The sequence below is a fragment of the Falco biarmicus genome, chromosome 3 (genome assembly GCF_023638135.1).
Source record: "Falco biarmicus isolate bFalBia1 chromosome 3, bFalBia1.pri, whole genome shotgun sequence".
Taxonomy (NCBI): Eukaryota; Metazoa; Chordata; class Aves; order Falconiformes; family Falconidae; genus Falco; species Falco biarmicus.
Window position 1 is genome coordinate 107,072,437 of NC_079290.1, and position 25,511 is coordinate 107,097,947.

Below are 25,511 nucleotides of genomic sequence, written 5' to 3' on the forward strand. Positions count from 1 at the left end.
TGAAACAACGCTACTGTTTGCTTAAGCAACTTTAAGCAATTGTTAAAATATATTATCAAAATTGTTATAAGGAGTTCACACTAACTGGATCAATCAGCCCTAGGATGAAGAAATACAACATAATCAAGATACTGTTGGCAGTGTGTACGGTAGATCTCCAGTATTTACACACTGGGGAAAAATGTACTGACACTGCGTTTTATTTTGATCAACAGAGGAAGGTAAGAGGGCAAGACTATGTTGGATGAGCTAAACATCAAGGGCCAGTCCAAGGTGCTTCATGAGAAAAGCCATCACAGCTGAGGACGTGAGGCAAGACAGACACATGAACAAATATGAGTGGGCAGAAAACATTGTACTACTATTTTACTACCACTGAAGTGCTTCTTAAGTGTGGGCAGGATGCTCTTGTCTGGGCTGTATCAATTTGACGAATAAACATACAGCTTCAGTTTCCATAGCTGTTGAACTTCAGTCTCTCTAGGCAACACTCCATTTATTTTCTGGAAGACAAGAGGGATCTAAAGTCTGAACTACACATAAAGACATTAAACGAGTAACTTCTCTGTGTGTGCATGTGCACAGAGATGTGCATACATGTATACGTATGCAGATAGACATCTATGTTTTCTAAGGAGGTCTTTTTTCTTTGTCAGTAGCCAAATCCAGCAGTGTGCCCCTTGTCAGCGCCTCAGTCACCTCTGCTCAGATGTTGTCATCAACATGCTCCAGGAATCTCCTGCATTAGTGAAGCTCTAGATTAGATATGTTCTGTTCGGCTGCACTTCTAGCAAGATACCAGAGAGGCTAAAGTCTCCCATAAGGAGCAGAGCCTGCTGACATGAAGATTTTTCCAGTTGTCTCAAAACAACCTCATCTCCTACTTCCTCCTGATCAGGAGATGTTGGACTGCACTCTAATCCTAACCCATAAACTCTCAACAGTTTTGTCATCCATTCTTAGGCAAAGCAATTCTATAGGTCAGGCTAGTTTTTTAAAAGTTTTTCTTTCCAGTATGGAAAACTACAGTTTGAAAAGCCTACTTACTTTTCTAGCTATGAGGAAAGCATGATAATGAACCTGATTATTCATTATTTATGTGACTGCCACTGACTATAAAGCACCAGAAAATAAAACCATGAATATGTCAACTGCTACATTCACTTGGCATCAGTATAAGCTTTAAAATTAATGGAAAATTTAGTCTGAAATTAGAACAGACCTGAATCCATCCTAAGAAACCATCATTTCTTGAAAAAAATAAAAAAAGAAACATATCCACCTTACACAATATATGAGAAACTACCTACTTCTCATGCAGTAAACCAAACTGAACTTATATTTTGCCACTTTTCACTATGACAACAAACCCACAGAAATGGACAAGACTGATTTTCAAAGGGTCCTGGATCTTTTGCACAGAATCTAATTCCTGAGGAATGTACTCTGTCCTTGGAGTCAATAAGATCTGGCAGAAGATTTACTGTTTAGGGGAAAGGATTTAGAATCAGTCCTCCCTCAAAGTAACAGCTGCCCTCATGATGGTACAAGCATCATTATATTCAGAGCGAAAGCTTTAGCAGGAGAGGTCAGGAAAGCATGCTTCTAGACAAATTTCATCTGTCATCCCACTTCACACATTTACTTCGGATGAGATCGCTCCTTTTATTAAAACTTAAAGGATTTCCAAAAATACCTGCAGGAATGATGCCACTAAATTCTACTGTATTTTCCAAAAGCACAAATAAAGATACATCCAGCTCCAGCTGACCTTCAATGACCACTGCTTCATCATGACATACACCTTTTAAAAAAAAAAATTTCCAAAGAGTAGCAATTTCCCTTTAGGTCCCTCAGCAAATAACAGATAATAAAATAACAATAATAAAAAAAAAACAACAACAAAAGCAAACCCTACTGAACAGCATAATCCATACAACAAGACAATTCTATGACTATATACTGTGCAAACAAATGCAATATTCTCATAAACATTTAAACATTTGCCTCTTTCCTACATAAGCTACACCAGCCAGCTCACCATCAATCCCCAGAGCTCCCTCCTTCTTGTTCTCCAGGCATGGTTCAAACTTGCTGATGATTTCCAGGCAGTGTTCTTTAGTCACATTCGTCATCTGTAAAAGTAGCAAAAATGAAGTGTTACCTAGTAATCGCAGCCTCTCTTAGCTCTTTTCCCTGTGTACAGTTTAACAACTGGCCAGATTACCCATAATGGTACTAACGATTTCCAGTTACCCAACGAGATGATCACTCCTGTCAATCAGTGTCAGGTCTGATAAGAACTCAGTGCTTTGTGAAAAGTTTGCCCTATTGGCAGCTGCCGGATCACAGCCGATAGACCGAGCTCCGCTTTGTAGGTCAAATCTGGTTAGGGCGTTATTAGGCACACAGAGCATCCAAACAGAACAAGCTTTGTCACAAACCAATGAGATTTCTTCTCTTGTAGGATTAAAGGATTAGTTTGCATTATCAAAGGGTTTTTACTTTAAAATAAAACAAGAAAATGGCTCATCTTTATGCAGCAGACAGCAAAACCAATTAGTGGCAGGGTAACAGAGAATTAGGACATAATGCTCTCAGAACGTTCTTTAGGGAGTACAATGGGAAATACATGTTTGTAAAAGTTGTTGTTTATAAAAAAAGGGTCATTTATGACAAGCTGTAGCTTTTTTGACCTTGCAGTGTTTTCATAATTCAGTTTTAACACTATTATTTAATATTCCTGATGTTTACTGTTGATTTACCCTCTAATTATTATCCCTGCTATTATTTAATATTCCTGTCCTGTGTGGTCCTGGAAATCCTTTCCATTAGATGCTGCACACGACAGACGAAAATACAGCCCTTGTCACCACCACTGGGGACTGCCAGTAAAGCAAACCATGCTGACGACTGTTTTGGCAACATGGAATCTTTGCTCTGGAGGGAAATGAAACCACCAGCATATCTGCTACCAGATCAATGCCTTTTCTGGGTGTAATTTAAAACCTAATACATAAAAGTAAAATAGAAGGAAAGAAAAAAACCCTATCCCTTTATTTTCCCATACATTATAGGTTTGCTAGGTTCAAAAGATAAAGCTCTGGAGCAACAGAAGGTTTTTCTGGTACAGCTTCAAATGCACAGAACGAACATTTGTTTTCCCTGCATACTGTATGAGAAAGGGCAGCACTAGGCAAGGGAGAGAAGCCCCACAGGCATGAGTTGTCCATGTCAGTGATTAGCTGAGCTCATTTGTGTCCTGTGGCAAGTGTTCATTTTCCTCTCACCATCTGGAGGATCAATTGACCAATGAAATGGAAACATACCCCACTAAAAAGACAACTGCCAGAGAGGTGGCTTTTTGTGTTCATTCATTTCTTAGACAACATTTGAAACTGATGGAGAGGTATGACTTACAGGCATGGAGCTTCAAAAGAGATCATGAGAGGAAAAAGGCAAAGATGAGTCAACACATTTGTTCCTGCATTGACTGCATCTTGCTATCCAACTATTTTCCCTCACTTCAGAATCTTCCACAAGTCTCTAAATGAAAGATCATAGGATCACTCAGGGACCTCGGGAAGTCATCCAGCCCAAAATCCTACTCATACAAGGTCACGTCAGTTAGCTTAGGGTGTTATCTACTCTGGTCCTTGAAATCTCCAAGGATGGAGGCTGCACCACCTCTCCAGGCAACTGTCCTCATAGTACAGATACTCGATGCCTTGCTGTTTTCTGGCCTGCCAAATTACCGTGTACCAGAAACACCCAAACTTGTTCTGAGCAAGAGCTATTTGGGATACGAGTAAAAGTGTTAGGCTTCCAGGCAGCTCGGTTACAAAGAGTCCTAATGCCATAAAGGTTCAAGTCAGTGACAGAGGAGGCAGAGCAGTGGGCATGTACATGGTGCATCATACACGCAGAGATAAAAAAGCTTTTCTCCTTCACCATTAGACAATAAGAATATATCAACACTAGTTTCCTTTTTTCATGAAAACGCATACGAACTGTCAGAAAGTGGACTTCTGTAACTTCAGTGTGCACAAGTGACTGATGGACAAAATTTCTAATGTGACTGATGTAGGCTAGCCCCGTTGTTAAATCCAGTAACACAAGTGGATAGCATGTACCGCAACTCAGCACATAGTTCGCTGGTATTTTGCTGAATGGGTCTAAACAACTATAAGCACAAGGTATAGGTGCACTTCAATACCTGTATGACAAAGCTTATAAAGCTATAAATTAACCTCTCTGAAGAGCTGTTTGTCTCAGATTCATAAGCAACATTAAGTATCATGCTCATCATTATCTTCTGACTCCTGCCACCACCACCCCTGCCCCATATTATTATACAGTGCATATAAACATTACCTGGCTTGACAGACAAAAATACTTCACCTGTTTCAGGTCAGCAAAATGGGAAAATAATCTTTTAACACCCACTTCAGCAACAGAGTTAAAGCACTAAGAAGCAACTTAATAAATATTTCTATACATCCTCACAATACTTTCTCAGACATTAATAATCCTCTCAACAGCTTTTCAGACATAATATTCCACTTTACAAACTGAGATAGTGTGACCAAGTAATTCAGTGTCTCATCAGGGACTATGGACTATGTGCTAAGTCAAAAGCAGAGACAGAAACACCACCTTTTTCACCAGCGTACTGAATACTGGGAAAATACAGATACTGATGGAATTGCCCTAAGACAGCACATAAAAAAGAAAGAAACTAGAGAGACTATATTTAGGGGCATAACAAAAGAGCCTACAGAAAAAAAGATGTAGTGAAAGCAAGAAGATTCCACAAATAGTCATGCCAGCCTACAATATGAAATTCACATGGCATCTAATCATCTATTTTTCATACATATGACAACAAATTTCCCACCCCTTTCAAAAGGCAATGCATCCCCAGTGGCAAACAAAGGCATGCAGACTGGAAGTCTTTTCCTGGCTTGGACCTACCTTCTGTTCAATCTCCAGAAAGCGTCTCAGGTCATCTGTATCTAGGTAGTCTTTGTGGTTGCTGTACGTGAGCATTAGCAGGTACAAATCACGCCGTGTTGACATCATCTTATAGAATGCGCAGAACTCATCAAAGCCCAATGTGCCCTGGTTATCATCCGTGTCAGCCTCCTGCATTACACAGCAATAAAGCAATGAGATACCCAATTGCTCAGCAATAGCCTAAACAAACTTCATAAAAACAAACACCTGCATGAGAATAAAGCAGCACTGAAATTAAATGCAGGTTGATAGTGCCTGACGTGGCTACTCACTGTACAGCCTGCTAGAAAAGACTGATTTATCAGGCTGATGCTTGTCATGAATGCTCTGCACAGCTTTCCCCTTTGAACCTCTTAAATGTATGCACTGGTGTGTGAGCCAAGAAACAACTTTTAAGGTCTTTATTATTCCACAGGGAACTCTGCTTGAAGCATTTCTTCTACCTATGGCAATGAAGTAAGACAGTCTACCCTGCAACATAGAACAGAACACGCATATGTCTGGCAGAATTACCCATTCATATTTTCTTGAGATCATTAGAAGCCAAGTAATCTTGAAATTAATTTTATATCCGGGATTTGGGAGGATAACTGTTAAATCCATGGCCATAAACTAGTAAGATCTGCAAGAATACTGTTTTGCAAGTAAAGAAAGAATCATCAGTAAATGCTACCATATTCTCTCGTATATCTGTCCCATACGACCTGTATGTTTCTTGGTTCTTAACTTTTGAGGGTCAGGTGCTCCAGCCTGTGATCCAGACCACCCTCAGTTCTATCAGCAATACTACTTACTGTTTGCACACAGCGGAGGCAGAATTTCTTCGAACAGATCTTGTGAGAGTCTGAACACAAAGGGATCCACCCAATGATAAAACTATTTGGAAATGAGATTATGGAATTACTTTGTTTCCTAAAAGCCTAGAAGCACGAAAAAATGAATGAGAAATTCTTGCCAGGGAAAAGTATGAAAAAGGAAAGCTACAATGTTTCCCAAACAGGGCCAACACTTGCACATTTTTACCAAAAAAAAAAAAAAGCTTATCCAGCAGTTCCTACTTTGTTCTCAATAAAGCAGTTATCCACATATTGCTTTGCTCACCTTCACTGTAGACACGTTCAAGCACACTTTAGGCCACAAAAAAATCAAAACAATAAGTAAGCTGGCCATGTTTTTACCAGATCTTCATATTTTTCGCTGAATTTCTTCCACATACTGCCATATATGTGCAACTTCTATCTGATGAACAAAATGCTGATAGCAAGCTCTCCCCCCACGGACAGCAGCACTGAGCAGCCTTCACAAAACACTTCTGTCCTGGCAAGCCAACACCACGTCAGTCATCTGCCCAAGAACGTTACTGCCATAACTCACCAAAATCCTGCAATTTATTCTAAAGAACCCACAGAGATTTTTAAGAACTTGCACAGCCTTCTCTTTCCTGATTCCCAAAGTACACCCTGCACTCGGTCCCTACACTCTTTCATCTTGATGGAGCTCACTATTTTGTCTCTTTTCCAGCCTCATGCTTCAGCCCTTTCAGAGCCTGTATCAGCTACAACACTGAAGCTGACAGTCCGATGGAGGAAGTGACTGGAGAATGAGGAGTCATGAAGTCATAGATGCAGCTTCTTTAGAAATGAGCCCCAGGTGAAAATGTGAATGCGTTTGTGAGCAAAATATAGCTAATAAGAATGGCTTTCCCCACTGTAACTATGCCAAGATTTTTTTTCAACAACTCCCTACTTTTTTAACTAGAAACTAATATTCAAGGTAACTTTCTTCAAGACCTACACATAAACTACCCTATTATATCTTAAAATACTTGGTGTATTATAGCTATTTCATTAACCAAGAGATTTGATTTTTCATTTCAAGCCTGCTTAATAGTCTAATTTTAAGCTATCAAAGAGCAATTATATTTTCAGTTGAGACCAGCTCAGTTTCAATTATGCATTGCATGTGGAAGAAGCAAGCCTATTCTTTGTTAGTAGCATTTCTAAAGCACAATACACATAGTAGTTGTCACTGATTACAAGCAGTAAATCTGGAATGCAGCATACAATAAGAGTGAATTTTTTTTCCCACTGAAGTTTTACCCAGTCCCTTCCATTTGACTTGCATCAAACCTAATGGATCACCCTGGAAAGAGAATCACTTTAATCTACTAATTTTAATGAGTTTTTCAATTAAGTTCTTCACTGAGCTACACTTGTAAGCCTAATTGTTTGCTGCTATGAAACAAAAAAACAAAAAAAAAAAGGGGGGGGGAAGAAAAAAAAAGTAATGGGCAACCCCCCTTGGTTTTCTCTGGCCCTACATGCATGATTCTCAAAGGCTTTTGAGCCTGGAATATGTCCCCAAAACAAATTATTGGAAATCTAGCAATCACTAAACTAGCATGACTTTGTAGTAAACATGAAGCGGAGCTCAAATAGCTGCTACTCCCAAGGTGAGATTTTCAGGCACCTAGATATACATTATATTTCTAAAGGCACACATATACTCTGTCCAGACATTGCACCAGAAAAATTAAAATAGCTGAAAAGTCCTCACTTCCAGTGCTCCCCTAAGGGACAGCCTGCAGCTCAGAGGTAACCATTCTGTGCATGGAAGCAAACAGGACCTAGCAGATACTCTTGCAGAGATAGAACCACTCATCCCAATAGCCACTACTTTTGGAATTTAAAGAACTTTCAGTTGGCAGAAAATATCTGTTTTGCACAAACTGCTGTTTAATGCAATAGCCTCATGTGACATTGTTTCGGCTCAGAACCATACAGGTGTTAATCCACCAACTGGATAACTTATCACTGGCAGAAGTGAAAGACACAAACTGACTTTTTCTTCTTCCACAAACGAACAACAAAGGAGAGGGTATCTGCAAAATCCTGGTGACTAGAGTTTCACTCCACTTAAAACTACTTTTTTCTATTTGGAAATATCTAAGGTGTTACAGCATGGACAAATCTACTTCCAAAATTCATTCTGGTCCACATAAATTTTATGCAACAGAAACAGAAAATAGTAATCAAAACGAGGGCTGGCATTGTAAGAGCAGCCCGACAGAAATGAGCACCCAGCTTCCTGGGGCATCTGTGTGCTATAAACGTTTTATTTCTCTTTTACTAAGCAGCATACAGAAAAAACACTCATGTATTTCAATTCTATTTCTAAACTTCTGTTTACATTTCCCCCCTAGCTGCAAACTCTTTTTTTTTTTGCAGGATTTTCTGCTTCTAAAGATCAACCCACCCAAATGATGGGTACAATATTAGCCTAGGATAACCTGTATCAGCTGATTACTGGAAACTCTCCAATAGCCTTTCCTTCCCTCCCCATAACCTTGAGTTGCTGTGCTTTGCAGAGTTACCCTGCTTTCCATGCTCCATTTGAGCGTATTTTACCATTTTGGGCCCACAAAAGAATTTACATTGCACATAAGATGCAACCAGTCAGGCTCCAGCATCAGCTGTCAGCAGGATGAAAGAAAGGGCAGAAAGAGATTTAAGTTAAAAATATTTTCAATCCAGAGGAATTAGAATAAGTACATACAGCCATGGAAGAGAAGGAAGGTTTCAAGGCACATTTTTTCCTCAAACTAGTTGTAAGATTTCCAAGTTACACTCTTCTTCCAAATTATTCTCTAACACTTTTTGGCTATAGTTAAGAGGCCATAAAGCGGGTCTATAAAGACTGACCACAGCAAAATGCAGCGGCTACATTTGTTTCTAACCGAGGAAAGAGATTATTTTGCCTTCCTTCCTTTTCTCAGGAATAAGTTATAAGAATGACAGCTTTGTGCCCAAACTGACTAGAAAATCACTCAGTTGTACACAGCCAACGGTTGTTCAGCTTCATGTTAAAATACTTGACTTATCAAAAGTCATGCTGCCTGCCACTGTCCTTAGCTTCTCCTTGGTCCCACACAAAGCTACCTGTACTGTGCAGGAAACCATGTCTCCATGAGGTCGGCACGTAAGACTCACTATATGAGCTATGTAACTTTATGGCAGTTTAATAAAGAAGAGCTGACATTCTAAAAATTATTTGCACAAGATTTATAAACTTTATCATAAAGCCTCAGTTGACTGCTTCTTTTTATTTTTTACTATTCTCTAGCAATGGAACAATTCTATAATTAGTGGCTGTCATCAGCGAAAGTACTTTTCATTCAAAAGGCTCTTAATACCTTCTAAACCTTGGAGCTTAGGGTTTACACTTCTCACCGTCCCTCTCTATGTGAATCAACTTCTCATACCAGTAGGTAATTGTCTAGGGAATGCTAATTTCAGAAGAATAGCATAGAGCCCTTCTAAATGATAAACAGAGCCTAATTTTTCCATCTTAGCAGAGACCATGTCAAAATGAGAGCAACAGTTCACTAGCATGATTCAGTAAAATGATTCCAAAGACTCAGATATGATTTCAGGTTTCTATTTCATAGGATTGAAGGTTTCTAATGTTCTTGTCCTAATGCACTGAAAGAAAGATTAAAAATGAGAGGAATGTTTATGCTTTGGCAATACCAAAAGAACTATTTGTTTCAAAGTGGTCTTCTAACCACACAGCTACAGGCAAAAAATATGTGTCCAGGCAGTTTCATTCTATAAGTACTTCATCAAACCAGGAAAAATGGCTCAAAACAAGAACAGCTTTGGAAAATGAAGACATGAACTTTAAGAAATCTTTAATCAGTCTTCAACTGAAGGTTGCTAACTGCCCAGGAGTTGTACAACCTCACTAAATACATAGAATAAAAGATGGCTCAGTCTTCAAGCACCAGAGAACAGAATTACTTTTCCTTGCCGCAGAACTTTGTGTGACCTTAGGCAATTCATTTATCCCACTTCAGGTTTCTGAAATTGGGCACAGAACATTTCTGTACCTTAAGTCAGGCAAAACTTAGGTATTCAGCTACACACAACGCCTTGGACAGATTTAGACTGTCTAGAAAGCCAGTAGTGGACAGGTATTTGATCCCTGTCAGTGCTACTGAAATCCCAGTATTTAGTTTTCTCTAAAACAGTCTCTCACAGCCTCTGCAAGAGAGCATTCCTTGAAATACCAGAGCTTGCTGGAAATTCATGCTGCCATGTCCCTGAGACAGTGTATTGCAAAAGTCACAGTAGTTCACTATGCTGAAAACTACTGATTCAACTCCTGCTTAGGTCCTTCATAGAAAAGACTTTTTTGATTACCAGTACGTAACACATCCCCACAGTTCAGTTGCTCAATAAACTGGGACAAGGTCAGTAGCGTGCAATGTCAAAACAAATAGCTCGTAGCAGTGCAAAACCCATGACAGACACATAAGTTTGTCTATTGGATATTATATTAGTACCAGTTATTGGAGGATACTGAATACTTTACCAGGGAATATTTATTAGGGAGAACATAATCAGAGGAGGAAGCATGGCTGAGCTTCAGATCAACAAGTACAGCAAATAAGCAAATTTTGTTCTGTGTGTCTTCATGTTACGTAACACCAGAAGGTACCTGGTATAATGACTTTTTCTATGAATAACAATTTCTCTATGATGTGTTTCTGGAGCTCTTTTCAATTTACCAAATGGACCGTGTAGTATCTCTCAGCAGAGTGGAAACAAACCAGCTGCTGAAGTATTTACAATCTCTCCGATTAGGTTTCATGTTCAATGTCCAGCAGCTCAATCCTTGTTCTTTTAGAAAAAAATACATTTTCATTTCTTACCTTAAACATCTGCTTGACTTTTTGTCGGGGTAGGTTCACATTCAGTTTGTGCATTAGCTGGAGCACTTCACTGATACTCAGACTGCCATCACCGTTTTTATCTGCTTCATCAAACGTCTGCTTCAACCACATTGAACAGGAGTTAAGGAACAGCACAGAATATCAAGGGATATTACTGAATGTTATGTATGATTTTTTTCATGTTAGGAAAGACTTACATGAGACTGGGGAAGAAAGTTCAAGGTAACAGATAACTCTACTCATGTTACTTCAGTAACAGTTTCTAGACTTGTTTTGCTCAAAAGGTAACACACACTATTTACCCGTCCTGCAGCACAGAAGAATGAACTTCTGAGCGAAATGCAATGTTGCATCACACTTTGTCCTGTATAAACAAATGAAATAGCTTTACACAGGGAGTAGAGATGAAAAAAATAAACCTGTATGTTGGTATTGGGGCTGGTGCCATTTAACGTCTTTGTTGGTAACACAGACAGTGGCATCACGTGCACCCTCAGCAAGTTTGATGACAACACCAAGCTGGGTGGTGCGGTTGATGTGCTGGAGGAAAGGGATGCTGCTCAACAGACAGACCTTGACAGGCTTGAGAGTGGGCCCCTGTGAACCTCATGAAGTTCAACAAGACCAAGTGCAAGGTCCTGCATGTGGGTTGGGGCAATCTCAAGCACAGATACAGGCTGGGTGGAGAACTGATTGAGAGCAGCCCTGAGGAGAAGGCCTGGGGGGCGCTGGTTGATGAGAAGCTCAACGAGATCAGGCAATGTGCACTTGCAGCCCAGAAAGCCAACCGTACCCTGGGCTGCATCAAAAATAGTGTGACCAGCAGGTTGAGAGAGGCGATTCCCTCCATCTGTTCCACTCTCATGAGACCCTACCTGGAGCGCTGTGTTCATCTCTGAGCCTCCCAATGTAAGAAAGACATGGACCTGTTGGAGCAAGTCCAGAGGAGGGCCATGAAGATGACCACAGGGCTGGAGCACCTCTCCTGTGAAGACAGGCTGGAAGAACTGGGGTTGTTCAGCCTGCAGAAGAGAAGGCTCCAGGAGGACCTTAGAGCAGCCTTCCAGTGCCTAAAGGGGCTGACAAGGAGAGGGACTTTTTACAAGGGCATATAGTGATAGGACAAGGGGGAATGGCTTTAAACCAAAAGAGGATAGATTTAGACCAGATGTTAAGAAATTCTTCCCTGTGAGGGTGGTGAGGCACTGGCACAGGTTGCCCAGAGCAGCTGTGGGTGCCCCACCCCTGGATGGGGAGTCCCTGGAGTTCAAGGCCAGGTTGGATGGGGCTTTGAGTGACCTGGTCTAGTGGAAGGTATCCCTGCCCATGGCAAGAGGGCTGGAACTAGATGACCTTTAAGGTCCCTTCCAAATCAAACCATTCTGTGATTCTACGTTTTTCAGTCCACTCTGGTCATTCATCTCCAAATCCTGCCCAGAACAATCCTCTCCAAGGACTCCCCTGTCTCTGGAAACAGGCAATACAATGGGAAACACTTTGAAGCTTTGAGGCTAGTGCTTACTTTTAGAAAAACAAATACTTAAAGGAATCCCTATGCTACTGATAGCTCTCCACCACCAGGAAATATTCTCAGATATTATAAAAAGGATATTGGTCTCTGGTCCTTTGGCGTTTTGAGAGGCTGTCTTCATCACTGATCCCTGCCATCAGATATTTTAGCCCTGTGATCCAGGTGCGTGCTTCCTCTCCACTGGAAGATACCAAGTCAAGAGATTCCATATGGTCCCCATAGTAGATGCTGAAGCAGCAGTTGGGATCAAAACTGCCATCGGCATAGCGCTGAAAGATCTCTGATTGCTTCCCCTCACAAACCTCCTGAATAGAGTCGATAGAAACTAGAATGACAAAAGCATGTAGTTCATTAATGACTTTGTGCAATGCCCTAAGCCAGACAGGATGCATTTATCCTGGTAGACAAAACCTGAAGAGAAAGGGCTGAAAACTCACATTGCAAGGTCCCCAGTTCACACAGGTTTATTTACAACGTACTACACCACTGCAACCGGCATAGCTAACAACAGCAACTTCATCTTCATAAAGTATTAACCACAAAATCATTTACTGTCCTTTAAATTCAAGTACAACATTCTTCTTGACCACCTGTGAATTAGTCAAATTCTTCACGCTTGTTTGTTTTAAGAGGGCAATACCCTAGGAGGAATTAGAAGAAAGGTTCTGTGGTTTACACTCACTTTTGGCTTTCTCATTCTTTCGAGAGGGTCTCCAGCGAATACATGACTTGTGCTCATCCAAGTAATAGAAGCGGACCAACCCTTTGGAGCTGCCACGGAGTTTGATCATTTGGGTACCAGTTTGCATGGAACTCATACATCTTTCCACTGAAGAGAGAAATAAAGTGATATCAGTAAGTCAGACTTTGCTCCCTTTAAAATTGCCTTCACAGGAAGAAAACATACCAAGGAGCTGCCAAATTAACAGTTCAAGTCAAAGGACAGGATTTCCTATACTGTCTAATATAAGAGATTGGGTTATATGATCAAAAAGTCAGAAAGATTCTTGGCAACTGTGGACTTACCTGTAAACGTGAAAGTTTTCATTCCCACATGAATAGGTATGAAAGATACATACGTTAGAATTGGCGCCAGGTATATACCCTTCTTAAGACCATCTCGAATGCTTAACTTGAGCTTCTACAACATGCAAAATTTGCGCTGGACACAGCATGAAATTTCACCTGGAAATTCAGATACTTGGCCAGCAAAACCTAGCACAGTTCCATCCATGTCAGTAAAGTTATTATGCGTGACTTTGCCTCTTAAACATACAGTAACGTTGTGGCCTAACTTCACCAAGTTTTTTTCACACTCCCCTGTAAATCCTGGAGTTCCTGTCAGTACTATCACCGCTTCCCATATAGCACTTTAGCTCAAATACTGTCTATACAGAGTCCAACTTAAAAAAAAAATAAAATTAATTACCCAACTTGGTCATCAAAAGTATTCTAGAACTCCAAAAATAATTCAAAGGCTTTTATGTACAAACGACCTAAGAGTTAAAACCATAAAATTAAAAGCAAGAAGGTGATTAGAATCCAATGTGTGACTGCAAAGATGAAGCCAGCTTCAAAGGCTACATTCTTACAAAGAGATCTACAGTTAGGGCCAACAGCAGAGTCATTTTCTGCTACACCAGTCAGGAAAACATATAACCAAATACAAATCCTAACAAGTAGGAAGGGTTTTGATTTGCCTTCTCTAATATAAATTGTATTCTGCAGCACTTAAAAAGATTCCAAAATTTTCTTCTTGGGAAGAAGCTGAAAGAACAATACTGAGCAGGTATTATTTGCACTAATTAATGTTTTGTGTAAGGTACCCAGACACTACAAGGATAAGTATGAATAAAAAACGATCCGTTTTGGTTTTTTTTTTTCTGTCCTATAACATATGAGTAAATCTACACATTTGCATTAAAGTGGATCCAAAATATCAGTTAAATATAGTTCTTTATGACTGAGTGAGAAAAAAAGATTGAAAGCTTTGTTAAGCATTTGTTAACTTTGTTAAGTTGGATTTGTAGCCCATAACCTGGTGCTATGGAAGACCTGTAATTTTCTCATAGCCACTGTAAGTTCAGCTCAGTTCTACAAATACTTACCCAGATAAGCTGCTCCCAGCATGTGAACAACCCTAGTAAGCAAACTCACACCTCTCCCTATTAAAGCAGTTACAAGATTAGGACCTAAAATGTCTAGTGGATCTATATAATTATATATTAGCGTTCAGTCCTAATTCATAAACATTTAGCCACTGTTTGCTGATACCCACAGACTGATGTAACACAAAGCACATTAAAAGCACACTAATAAGCAGACTACAATAGAACTACTAGCAGCACACTTATTTGGGGGGATTTAGCTGAACTAATAATATTCACTTCCTGATCACACTCTAAATCAAGCTACTTTCAAGTATCAGTTTCTAGAATAAGCACAAGGGAAATCAGACAATATCGTTAACTTGCTTGTTAATACCAAATACCAAGGTATCACAATATGCCTACAAAAGGAAACCAGATTTGCAAAGGAAATGTTTGATCTTTCACAAGAGAAAGTCTGAGGCAAAGCTAAGCTGAATTTATTAGCAATGTTATTTTGAAGCTCCTTTAGTAAAAATATGACATTTTTAGAGTGACAGAACAACACTAGGACTTCTGCAAACCACAAAAAAAGCTTTGGAGCCCAAGCATTTACTTCTGTCCAGAAACAAGGGTACCCATTTTCATCACAGAGGCATTGCACAGTCTGCTGTTTGCATCACACTTTTACTTGCCATCCAGGCCAAAGAAAACAGTAAACTCTGGAAATAGCAATTCTAGAAAGCTGAGATGGAGTATCACCTTTTCCTCCCATTGGTTCTATGGATTCAGCTACTGATGCTACAAAATTGCTTATGTAGCACAAACCTAACAGATTTTTCTTCTTCCAGATCAATTAAACCCACGTTCTCCTAGGAGGAGGCCTTTCACCTATGTTGTATGTTGTCTCTGGGCCCTTAAAACACGTTCCCCTCCTGGGATTTGGCAGCATTACAGACAGTGCAGCCAGTGGCCTTCAAAGAACAAGTCTTGGAAGAAGCTCCCTCAAAGAGCTCTGCTCCGTCTCCGCAGGGCTCTCCCCCTTCCCTTGGGAACTGCTGCTCAGCTGAGGCTCTGCCAGGCGAAGCCCCTGGGAGCAAGGCTGGGGCCATGCCTGTGCCTGCCTGGATCAGCGGCATGCTTTTGAAATCCGGCTGCTGCAAGGAACGAAGCTTGACAACATTAATGCAAACTGTTAGCAACTGGCTGTGTCCCAGGACTGAACGCAGACGCTCGTATTTTCTGCCAGGTCTCCCATTTATTTCCCATAATGACAGAGCATAGCCTGTGACTTAATTTTCCTGTGCCTTTTCTGCCTGGTCTGTTTAAGTAAAATTAAAACTATAACCATGTCCAATGGATTTATGTATTTTTCTTCAGACCTAGAGATAAGAAGTGTAAATTACTACTCAGATTCTGGATGGAACAATATAAACTAACACATATAACACATATTTTTATGAGTTCAGATTTATAAGTAAATACAAGAAAATTCTGAGGTCAGGCTCCTCTTTTATCAATCTGTGCATACAGATCGCAGATGAAACACTGTCCAAACTAAAACACTCATTTCATGTACTCCAAAATGCATCAAACCCAACACAATCCTTTGGGGTGATTCAAGTCTACCTCTCAGGCAAAAGTAAAAACATCCAAGAGAAGCAAGGCAGAGTAAAAAGAAATGGAAAAAAACCATGGACATTCCTGTGTTTTAGAGCTCATATTCAGACAAATTCAATTAATTTACTCAGGAAAACAAAAAAGGTTCAAGAAAATAGATTAATCTGAAAGCAGTTCACTAATAATAAAAGAAAGTTTAAATCTGAAGCCAAAATTCTGTATGTTTATATTAATAAAATATTTACAGAGAGAAGGTGTTAAATTAAGAACAGGATAATCCTTCAGGTAACATTTTATTTCTGAAAGCTGATCCCTTGGCTTCAATCACAGATGCCCTTAGATGAAATCAATGTGGTCAGAAGGTATTAGTCATAAAAGCAAATGCCATGCTACAACTCAAAAGCATTACTGGAGTTCACTACATCATCAGATCCAAAGCAGATTCAAACTCGGTTCGACTATTTCCCGGACACTGCAATCTTTTCAATATCTGCTTCCATTCCAATTCAGAAGAAAGATAAATTCTTCTCAAATTTACTGTGAGATAATAATTATGGAAAGCTTGAACTTATTTTAATTTCACAGGGTTCAGAGTTTTTTTGGAAAAAAAATCTGTTGGTCAAAATAGCTGAAAAAAAATTTTCTATTACCACTAATCACAGAGTTAAAATCACATGAAATTTCCAACTTCCTCTTTAGAAGCTACTGCAGTAAATAATTTTATTTGAAAAAATGAGAAGAGCAGAAATGGGAAGAAGTAGCAAAGACTGCACCTCCTACAAAGCAGAAAACAATAAGGAAGCACCAAAATGAAAGTGCACTTTATGCAACGCCCATGTACTTTGCTTTTATGTGAAATAAGAATATACTTCTTGGCTGTTGAAACTTTAATAAGCATCCTTGGATTGCTTTTTTTAACGCCACCGTTCATTTCTGCAGGATTGCTCACGCAAACCTACCCAGAGTACACAGTACCTCAGCAGCCGCCCTGCTGCCAGTTCCAGCTCATCTGGACACTGGACTATTCTTCGGTGATTCAACACGACTGCAACTAAGGTTTACAGACACAAACCTGAGTTCAATTCTATCCAGTGTACCTGTTAATTTGAATGGTCAGACCATACCAAAAACTTCTTCTAAGTATCTGTCATTATCTCTTGGGGTTTGGTGACACGAGCAAAGGAAAGCACAAGAAACGCCTTCATTCTTGTGCCAGGAGAACAGCAGCAGCCTTTCTGGATCCTACCAACATGATGGGAAGGAAGATCCTTAAGGTCGTGCAGAGGTGTTAGCTAGGGCTAGCTAGACAAAGACCAGGAGACCAAGATCGAGAGGGGAAACTTCCACATCTCTCCATACGCATGTGCACTGAAGCATGCGCCCGTACCTGTCTGCGTGACTGAAAGTTCAGAGCACTAGACAGACTGGCAGAAAGGTTTGCAGGGGGAAAAAATGAACCGTAGTGGTACTTAGAGCAAACAAAAAAATCATTTTTCTGAAGTCTTTCACAGCATGTAAATGAGAATGGCACACTGATGAGAAGACAAGTATAACTGCTTCTCCTTACCATTGTTCAGATGCTTTCTTTAAGGATTCATTTCTATACTTCAAATAAAACCCCTCAGTCTTGCAATAAATCATTTCTCCGAAGAAATGGCTCCTAACTATCTTAATTAAGGCTCAAGTTTTCTTCTTGGTGAAATAATATTTTGCACTTCAATAGTACCTTTTTGCAGAATTCAGTTGAAGTTCAGTACTCTTTTGATCTAATGAGTTGCCTCAATTTGCATCGGAACAAAATACAGTCATGGAAAGAAGAAGGATCTCTGTACTGCGGCAAAAAGCAATGTCACAGCAGAGCAGGAAAGAAACACAGAACACTTAGTTCCATTCTTGTGTTCTTACAAAGTGACACTAGACGGATGCAGTGAGAAGCCTCAAAGTGATTTTTCATAGCTCATAGTAACGTTTATAGTTACTATCGAGAGTTTTAACAATAAATAACAAAACTACACAAATCAATTCCCTACAATTTGTTCTGATTAATTTTTTTTTTTTGCTTATTGTTAGAAAGATGTTCTAAAGACTGTTACTTAATTATTTATGGTTCAGTAGCATTGTTGTCTTTTAGGAGTTTCTGAGTTTGATGTAAATGTGTGAAGGAGTGGGAGTGTTTTAGCATGTGAGGATGAAAAGAAGTTAGAAGGATTGAGTCACTGAGTATTTTTGTACATGGATCAGCTTTGTCAAAAGATTCACATCCAAAGTTCAGTATGGCTCCAGGTTATGTCATACAGCTTTGGCCCTAGCCAGTCTCTTTAGAAAAGTCAGGAGGCAAGCATCACACCACTCAGCAGTTCTGCCCCGTTAACAGACTCTGACAAAACGCATCCTGATTGTATGCTTCAAAACAACCGCTCTTCTAAATACTATAAGGAGAGGAAAATAGATTTCAGAGGCTTATTTCTCTTCAGGGCCTCCAGAAGATGCAACATGTTTGTAAGCCTAGAGAAACCCCTCCAGTACATGCGCACTATTATAAGGGCAAGCTGTTACCTTGAAATATTATCAAACCAAAACAGCTTTCCCACATGCAAACAAGACTCCCACACTTGTCATACATTCAGCACTGCAAATCCATTGAAGAGGTAATAATTTCCAGGTTTTGTTAAAAGTCTCACTGGAAATGGTTTTGCAGCTATAACTGGCTCATCAATAGGTAAAGCAAAGAACTGACTGGCTCCAACTATTCCTGCTAAGAATATCAGTTTCAGTTTAGACAGGAGGCATGAAATCTTTTTTAAAATCAGTATAATAATATAAAAGCATATAAAATACATAATATATATAAAATATATCCGGTACAGTGCGCTGGGAATTCTGTTCAGCTGAAAAGTCTTGAAATCAGAAGGTATTTTGAAAAATTCTGCATATGAACTGTACAATTGATTTCTGCGAGCTTGAGGAATCTCCACGACAGTTCATCACACCACTCTCATAATAGAGGTCACCAGATTGTCACTTCTGACCCTGAAGATACTCGCTCAAGTAATGGTCTTATCACTGAAGCTTTAACATTAACTGTTGGCTACAGCAGCCTGGGTTTGCTCCTTATACAGGCACTTATGCTAATGGAATACATTAGTAGTAATTCCTACCTGACACACTGCCTTATGAATCAAATGAATCGCTATTAAAAATAACTTCTGTTACATAGAGATTTTAGTATCCTGTGGTTCATAACAGAGGCAAACCGCCTTTATTTATTTATTTATTTATAGTCTTCAAACTTTACTTATTGTATATTTATTTTTTCTTCATTATTACATATTTAAAGTATATGAACTCATCGAGGGAGATTCTGATTCAGTTTCCTCTTACACAGAAACTGGACTGTTCTTACTGGGTGGATTTTACTTCACACAGCGAGAAAACCTCAAACCAAATAAAAAACCACAACCAACCAAAACCCAAACAAACAGAACCAAACCCCACAAAAAACAGAAAAGGAGACATTGCCATGCAGTTAGTGGCATGATCAAGAGTTAACCCAAGGTGTTTTCTGTCTACAATATTCATAGATCAGGTACAGCCGGCTGATTTGTATCATTATGCCAGGATCCAACTAAAAAACAGACCACATCCAACTCATTAATCTTCATTTGTTTCACTTTGCATTCCTACAGCCTTGTGAGCAGGTCCTTCTCACCTTTTAAACCAACCGTTTTATTATTAGTGCAAGAATTTGCTCCCCCTATTTTGCTCTCATTGACTCCAGCCTCACTAAATTTCTGGACTCTCTACTACTCTATTAATTGGCAAAAAAAAATCCTATAGCATCTTTGAAAAAGAAAATTTCTGTATAATTCTGCCAGCAATGTTTGGGACCGTGTTTGCTGCGTACAAGAGATAATGCAAGACTAAATCCATCCTTAAAGAGCACAGCCCCTAATAAATGAGATGTTAATGGGAAAAGAGATGCTCTTAATCCTGTGGAAATTAGGGTGCTTAATTCGAGGCCAGTCTGTCAGCTCTCCATCTCTAGTTGAGACTCAATCAGCCATCTGGATCCAGGGAAATGCAGAAGCAGAGTAGGATGGTATTTCTGGGCCTCTGCGAAAGCTCCCATTAGTTTCTAAGCTATCTATACCTCAGCCTGCCTGTTAAAAAAAAATGTACCTTTGATTGGTAAAGCTCACAGACGAGTACGACAAAAAAGTGGTTCCAAAGCAACAGGTTGTTCTGGTCAAGGCCACTGCAGATTTCCTTACTGGACATGAATGGCTCAAGACAGCTGCTATTAAAATGCATTTACTAGACCAGGAAACGCCTAATTTCTCTAGCCATTTCCCACAAGGATTGCTGGTTTTATCACCTATTTAAAAGAAAGGCTGCTATGAGGCAAAAAGGGACCCTCCTCAGACAGCTAGTGAAGCTTAAGAATTTTGTCATGGTATATATCAGTATTCAGAAAACCACCTCCCAAGAGTCCAGTGACCTACTATGGAAGAAGATAACAGAGATGCTTCTAAATGCTCATTTCAAAGGCTTTTCTGAAAACTACAGATATTGCATGAAAAGCCAGTGTTAAGAGAGGTGTACAAACCGGCAGATAGCAAACCTATCTTACTGTGGGTATGCAGAGGGAGACAGATTCTATCCATGTCATAGAAAATTTCAAAGGGTCTGTACATTACAGAATGTAAAACTTTGCCATTCTAGAAGAATGTAGAGAAATCAGTAATGGAATTATAACTGAGCGATTGTTGAAGACTAAAAGAATTATTCTACCAACCAAGCAAAAAAACATAGGACTTGAGCTGTGTCTCAAGTTCTTCCTTCTTTTCTGCTTCCCCACACTACTGCTAGATAAAGTTGCCACTAAAGATTTAAACATGAAAGCTTTCACGATGATACCATGTTATTCAATTAAGTGGCAGGTATTCACCCTGCATCTTACCAATATGGCCGATTTTCCATCTCGGAGAAGCTACGATGCTGCCACCAACCCAGAAAAAATCTTCAGCCAGACGGGCCACTGAGAACTTATTTTGAAGCAACAGAGGTTTTGAGGCATCCATATCTGAGACAAAGGGCAGCTTCAGCATGGAATATGAGCACTGACAGCCTGAGTAGGTATCAAAATCCTGTGGTACACATTTTCAATGTAATAGCATCAAAGTATTATCAGGAGAACAAAAAGGTAATCTGTGATTTCCAAAATCCAGTGGTATTTCTCAGGTTGTTACAGAGCAGTTTCACAGTAAATTCAGGCCTCCTTCCCGTCCAGAATTAGAAAATTACAATCCCAACAAAATCCTTTTTATTCTATGTGACGTACCTATGTGACAATTTTTGAGGCTTGACTGGGTTTCAGTTCAACATTTTAAAGAAGCCACATGATGGACATGGACAGGGCCATGAGGCAAAATGGCACGTAGATGAACCCATTTCTGGCCAGAAAGGCCTCCCGATGATACTCTCTTTCCTTTGCTACTTTACCAGCAGCTAAGCACCCACCGAGACATTACAGCAATTCAGTTGTTGGCTTTTCCATGCCGCTTCCTCCTTCCGACAGCAATTCCTACATAGAGCTACCCCCTTTATATATTTAGTAACTAACAGATTTGTGAGTTCCTCTCTTGCTGAGGGCTCTACTTGCTCTTCAAAACCAACCAACCACATCCATTGCAGTAAATAAGTGTAAAGTTAATAGTACAATCCATTCCCCTCTGCGCCCTCCTGAGCCACCCTTGCCTTTCACTGTGAATCTGTCCAGGTGCTTAAGCTCTTCAGTCTCTTTCCAGGTCTGAAAAAAAAAAGAATAATCACATTTTCTTCTCATACAGCTCTTCAAAATGTCATTGTACCAGTCTTCATCTTTCTCAGAAGGTTCTCCTCAGTGTTTTAACGGACATGCCTGACAAAAGAAAGAACATTTCTCTCTAGACAGTAAAAACGAGATACGATGGAAAGACAGCCACACATGTTTGCTTTCAAATCCTAAATCCATCATACGCACTAATCCTAAAGCTGTGGTTCTGCCCTATCCAGTCAAGGGATTTAGATGACACGTTACAGCTGTAGGAAAAAAAAAAAAGTTTTTTTAAAAAAGTGCTTTCTTCTTCTTCTTCTTTTCAGCCTATGTTAGCTGCAACTTTCCATCTCACAACCCATTTAGGAATGTCTTTGCAAATGACACAACCCCACAGAACATACTTGCCGAGGACACAAGCCAGGCAGCTACACTGTACAGAACAAATGCTGTACACAGAAACCAGGAACAGTGAGGTTGCTCAAAAACTGACAGAGATAAAAGCAGGTAAAGATTATTTTTTAAAAAGCACTAAGTCACTTCCTCATTCCTTTTGAAATGCATTAATTAAACTTCAAATACAAAAATCTGTCATTTATATTACCACAACCTCTTAATCTTCATTAAGTTTTAAGTACAATATACAATTGCTCTTGCCATCTGTGATCTGTACAACAAGCCTAATATGCTTCTAGCTTGATGAGCTGAACATAAATTGCCCGTTTAAAAACACATTCATTAAGTGCTTCCTACTCCTTTCACAGTTTGAAAAAGCTTTAGAGTAGTTAATTCTAGAGATGATTCACTCTCAATTAGAAGTTGTTTATTTCACCACCTATGCCCAGAGCTCTTATATTGGGCTGGACTCAGTTTTTAACCACTGATTAATTCCAAAGAAAAAACAAACTGGATCTGTGCTAAGGATCAACAGCAGCAGTAATGCTACATACACTCTTGTCACATTCTGCTATTTATTCAAATGCTTCTGCAATAGCCTTCCATTCTCCTAAGGCATCTTCCAGGAGTAATTTAGTGAAATGACTGCAAACTAATTGTCATCGGAGCAGGAGCAACTTCTCTGGCAAAATGCTAAGAAGTATATATCCATACATTAGGCACCTGCTACACAGAAGGCAAGAACCCATAAGTATTGTTCTAAAGATCCTAATCCTTTTTTCAGATAGAGCAAGATCTAGCATGGGCCAGTATGAGACCTGAGAAATGTGAGCTTAAAATTACCTGCTCTACCACATGCTTCTCTGAATTTCTTAAATAAATCAGTAAACAATTTCTCAGTTAATTTCCATGCTCTAGAAATAACATCTTAAATGGGGAGAATGACATCGCTGCACCTCACAAGGGAGGAGACATTTAGGCTCCTTTAAGGCTCCCAGTTATAAGGAGACAGAGTTAAGGTAAACTTTTGCAATAAATCAGAAGTATTCCAGTTGGTTAGCTCCTCCTTTTTTTTCCTCTTGCAGCACTAATGAGGATTCCTTGCAGTCTTCCAGGTTGTACATGCAACAAAATCCCATTAGCTGGTACTCTGTGTGCTAGGCAGCAAAAAGCACTCCTTTAAAATTCAAACATTAATTCTGCAAGGACATCCTAGATTCTGCATTAACCATTTATGTGTTATCAACCTGGGGACAAAGGGAAGGGAGAAAAAGAGTGAAATGTAACTCCTGTTGCAGCGCTGCCCAAGATAGTAGTTTCACAGTTCAGAGTTAGAATTCTGCACAAGCAGGACTTTAAATGTGCATTTGTTTTTATTAGAGTGCAGAGAAATGCCAGTGATTTATACCACCAGGATAGAAGAACTATTTCAATGCTCAAGTTAAAATTAGATTTGCAGTCCAAAGCACCCAGAGAAGGTTAATTTAAATCATTTTAGCTGGCACTATCAATCCATCCTTCAGGCCTCTTAAGAAAATGATCATGTAAACAGAGAAAAATAAAATTTTTGAAAAAGCCCCCCTATTTACTGATAAAGCTGGATCCTAGGTATCAGTGTGAGAAAGCAACAGGGAATAACAAAGGGTTAAATGTGACATAATCCCTCTCCCAACTCTTAAGCTACTGAGCTGAGTACTTAGGATATAAGCCTATTGAAATGGGTTTCTATTCTTGCCTCACTTGACATCCTCAGAAAAAATCTTGCTCACCTGACACAACATGCAGATTAAAGACTTCCTTCCATGGCACTTTAGAAACTTTTTATTCTCTGAGTGTAACAAAGGCTTTTCACTCCACAAAAAGATTTAAAAACCAACAATGTTTGAATCTGTGGCTTTGCTAAAAGTCGAACTGAGGACAATTGATGAACAATGCCAGAATGTCAGAAGACTTGCAAAAGAAGTAATCCACTTAAAGCAAGGCAGAAAAGCCAGACTGCATCATACAGAGGAAGAGCGTCTTACAGAAGGTCCAGGACTGCAACATCCATATGGTTTAGAAGATGGATAAAAGTGAGCAAAACAGAGATAATCCTGAGACAAATAAGTTTATCAATAATGCAGTCCATCAGGATGGATGGATTCCTTTCCTACTTGCATGCTTTACTGTTGAGGGAAGGATAGTGTTAAAATTTATTTAATGCGTAGGGAAACAGTGGAGTAGAAAAGACAAAACCAATCCTTTCAATGTGCGAAATTTCAGCGTGTAGGCCAGACTCAGATGGCTTTTCTCTTCCGTACATCAGGAATCAAGCAGAAGACAAAACAAAGAAGCAACACAAGAGGTAAATTAGGCTCACAGCATAGCAAGAAGCTTGACTGTATCAGGGAACAACATGCAGGCACAATTTCTATGCTTCAGCTTGCTACCAGTTGAAGATGTCACAGAAAATACTTGAGGGGTACTTAATAAACGGATTTTCAAAGTTCAATATATTGACCACCACAGACATTAAATATTACACACCTGATACTGCAACTGACCTGTAAATCCACAAGGATTAGACTTGTAACTTCACAGCTATGCACTCCATTTATCCTTGCATGAACACACTACAGACCCAGTTTACCAGATTAACAAACTAACCTCATCACAAGAGGCGAATTCCAAAATATGTAGAAACACATGGGCAGCAATTAGCGATACCTGTATTAACTTTAATACAGGTATCACTATTTCCCACTTCCCATCCAGGGAAATCTTGCTCCTAATGGCTGCAGAATAAAATGATAGCAAACCCACAACACAACTAATAAAATAAAGGGAGGAATATATTTTTTTAATCAATGTCATCTGACACACTGCCATTTCTCTGTATGCTTTCTCTCTCACATACTTTTACCTGCCCTTTACACTTTCAGCTGTAAACATCAGCCCAAAAGTCCTGGAAAACCTGCAGATTTTACAGTTACAGCTACATCTTAGATATCTCAGCCTAAGATCTTCATGTGAGTTAGATCCTAAGATCTTCATGTGAGTTAGTAGTTCTGTTACTGTCTTATGAAGTACTAAATGCCAAGATGTTTCTAAGGGAAATAACAAAAGCAAAGAAATGTCATTGACATATACATCATTAAATACAGTTTAGAAATACATCTGAATTACAGTAAAGGTTTAAAACCCAACATACATCAGCACGAACACAAAGAGCAGGAGCACAGAAAGGCTGACTTGATGAACCAAAGTCATGATACTCAGGCACTGCTTCTAAACGTGTCATTTATGTTTCTTCCCTGCCCCCAGAAATGCTGC

General features: G+C 39.5%; 1 protein-coding gene across 1 annotated transcript in view; it reads right to left on the minus strand.

Annotated features, from left to right (window-relative positions):
* Positions 1–25,511, minus strand: part of PLCH2 (phospholipase C eta 2) — a 121,752-nt gene that overhangs the window by 32,942 nt on the left and 63,299 nt on the right. The window contains exons 8-12 of the mRNA XM_056331286.1: positions 12,964–13,110; positions 12,363–12,606; positions 10,730–10,859; positions 4,975–5,145; positions 2,042–2,135 (exon numbers count right to left, since the gene is read on the minus strand). Coding sequence (XP_056187261.1) covers positions 2,042–2,135; positions 4,975–5,145; positions 10,730–10,859; positions 12,363–12,606; positions 12,964–13,110 — 786 coding nt within the window. The remainder of the gene's footprint in view (positions 1–2,041; positions 2,136–4,974; positions 5,146–10,729; positions 10,860–12,362; positions 12,607–12,963; positions 13,111–25,511) is intronic.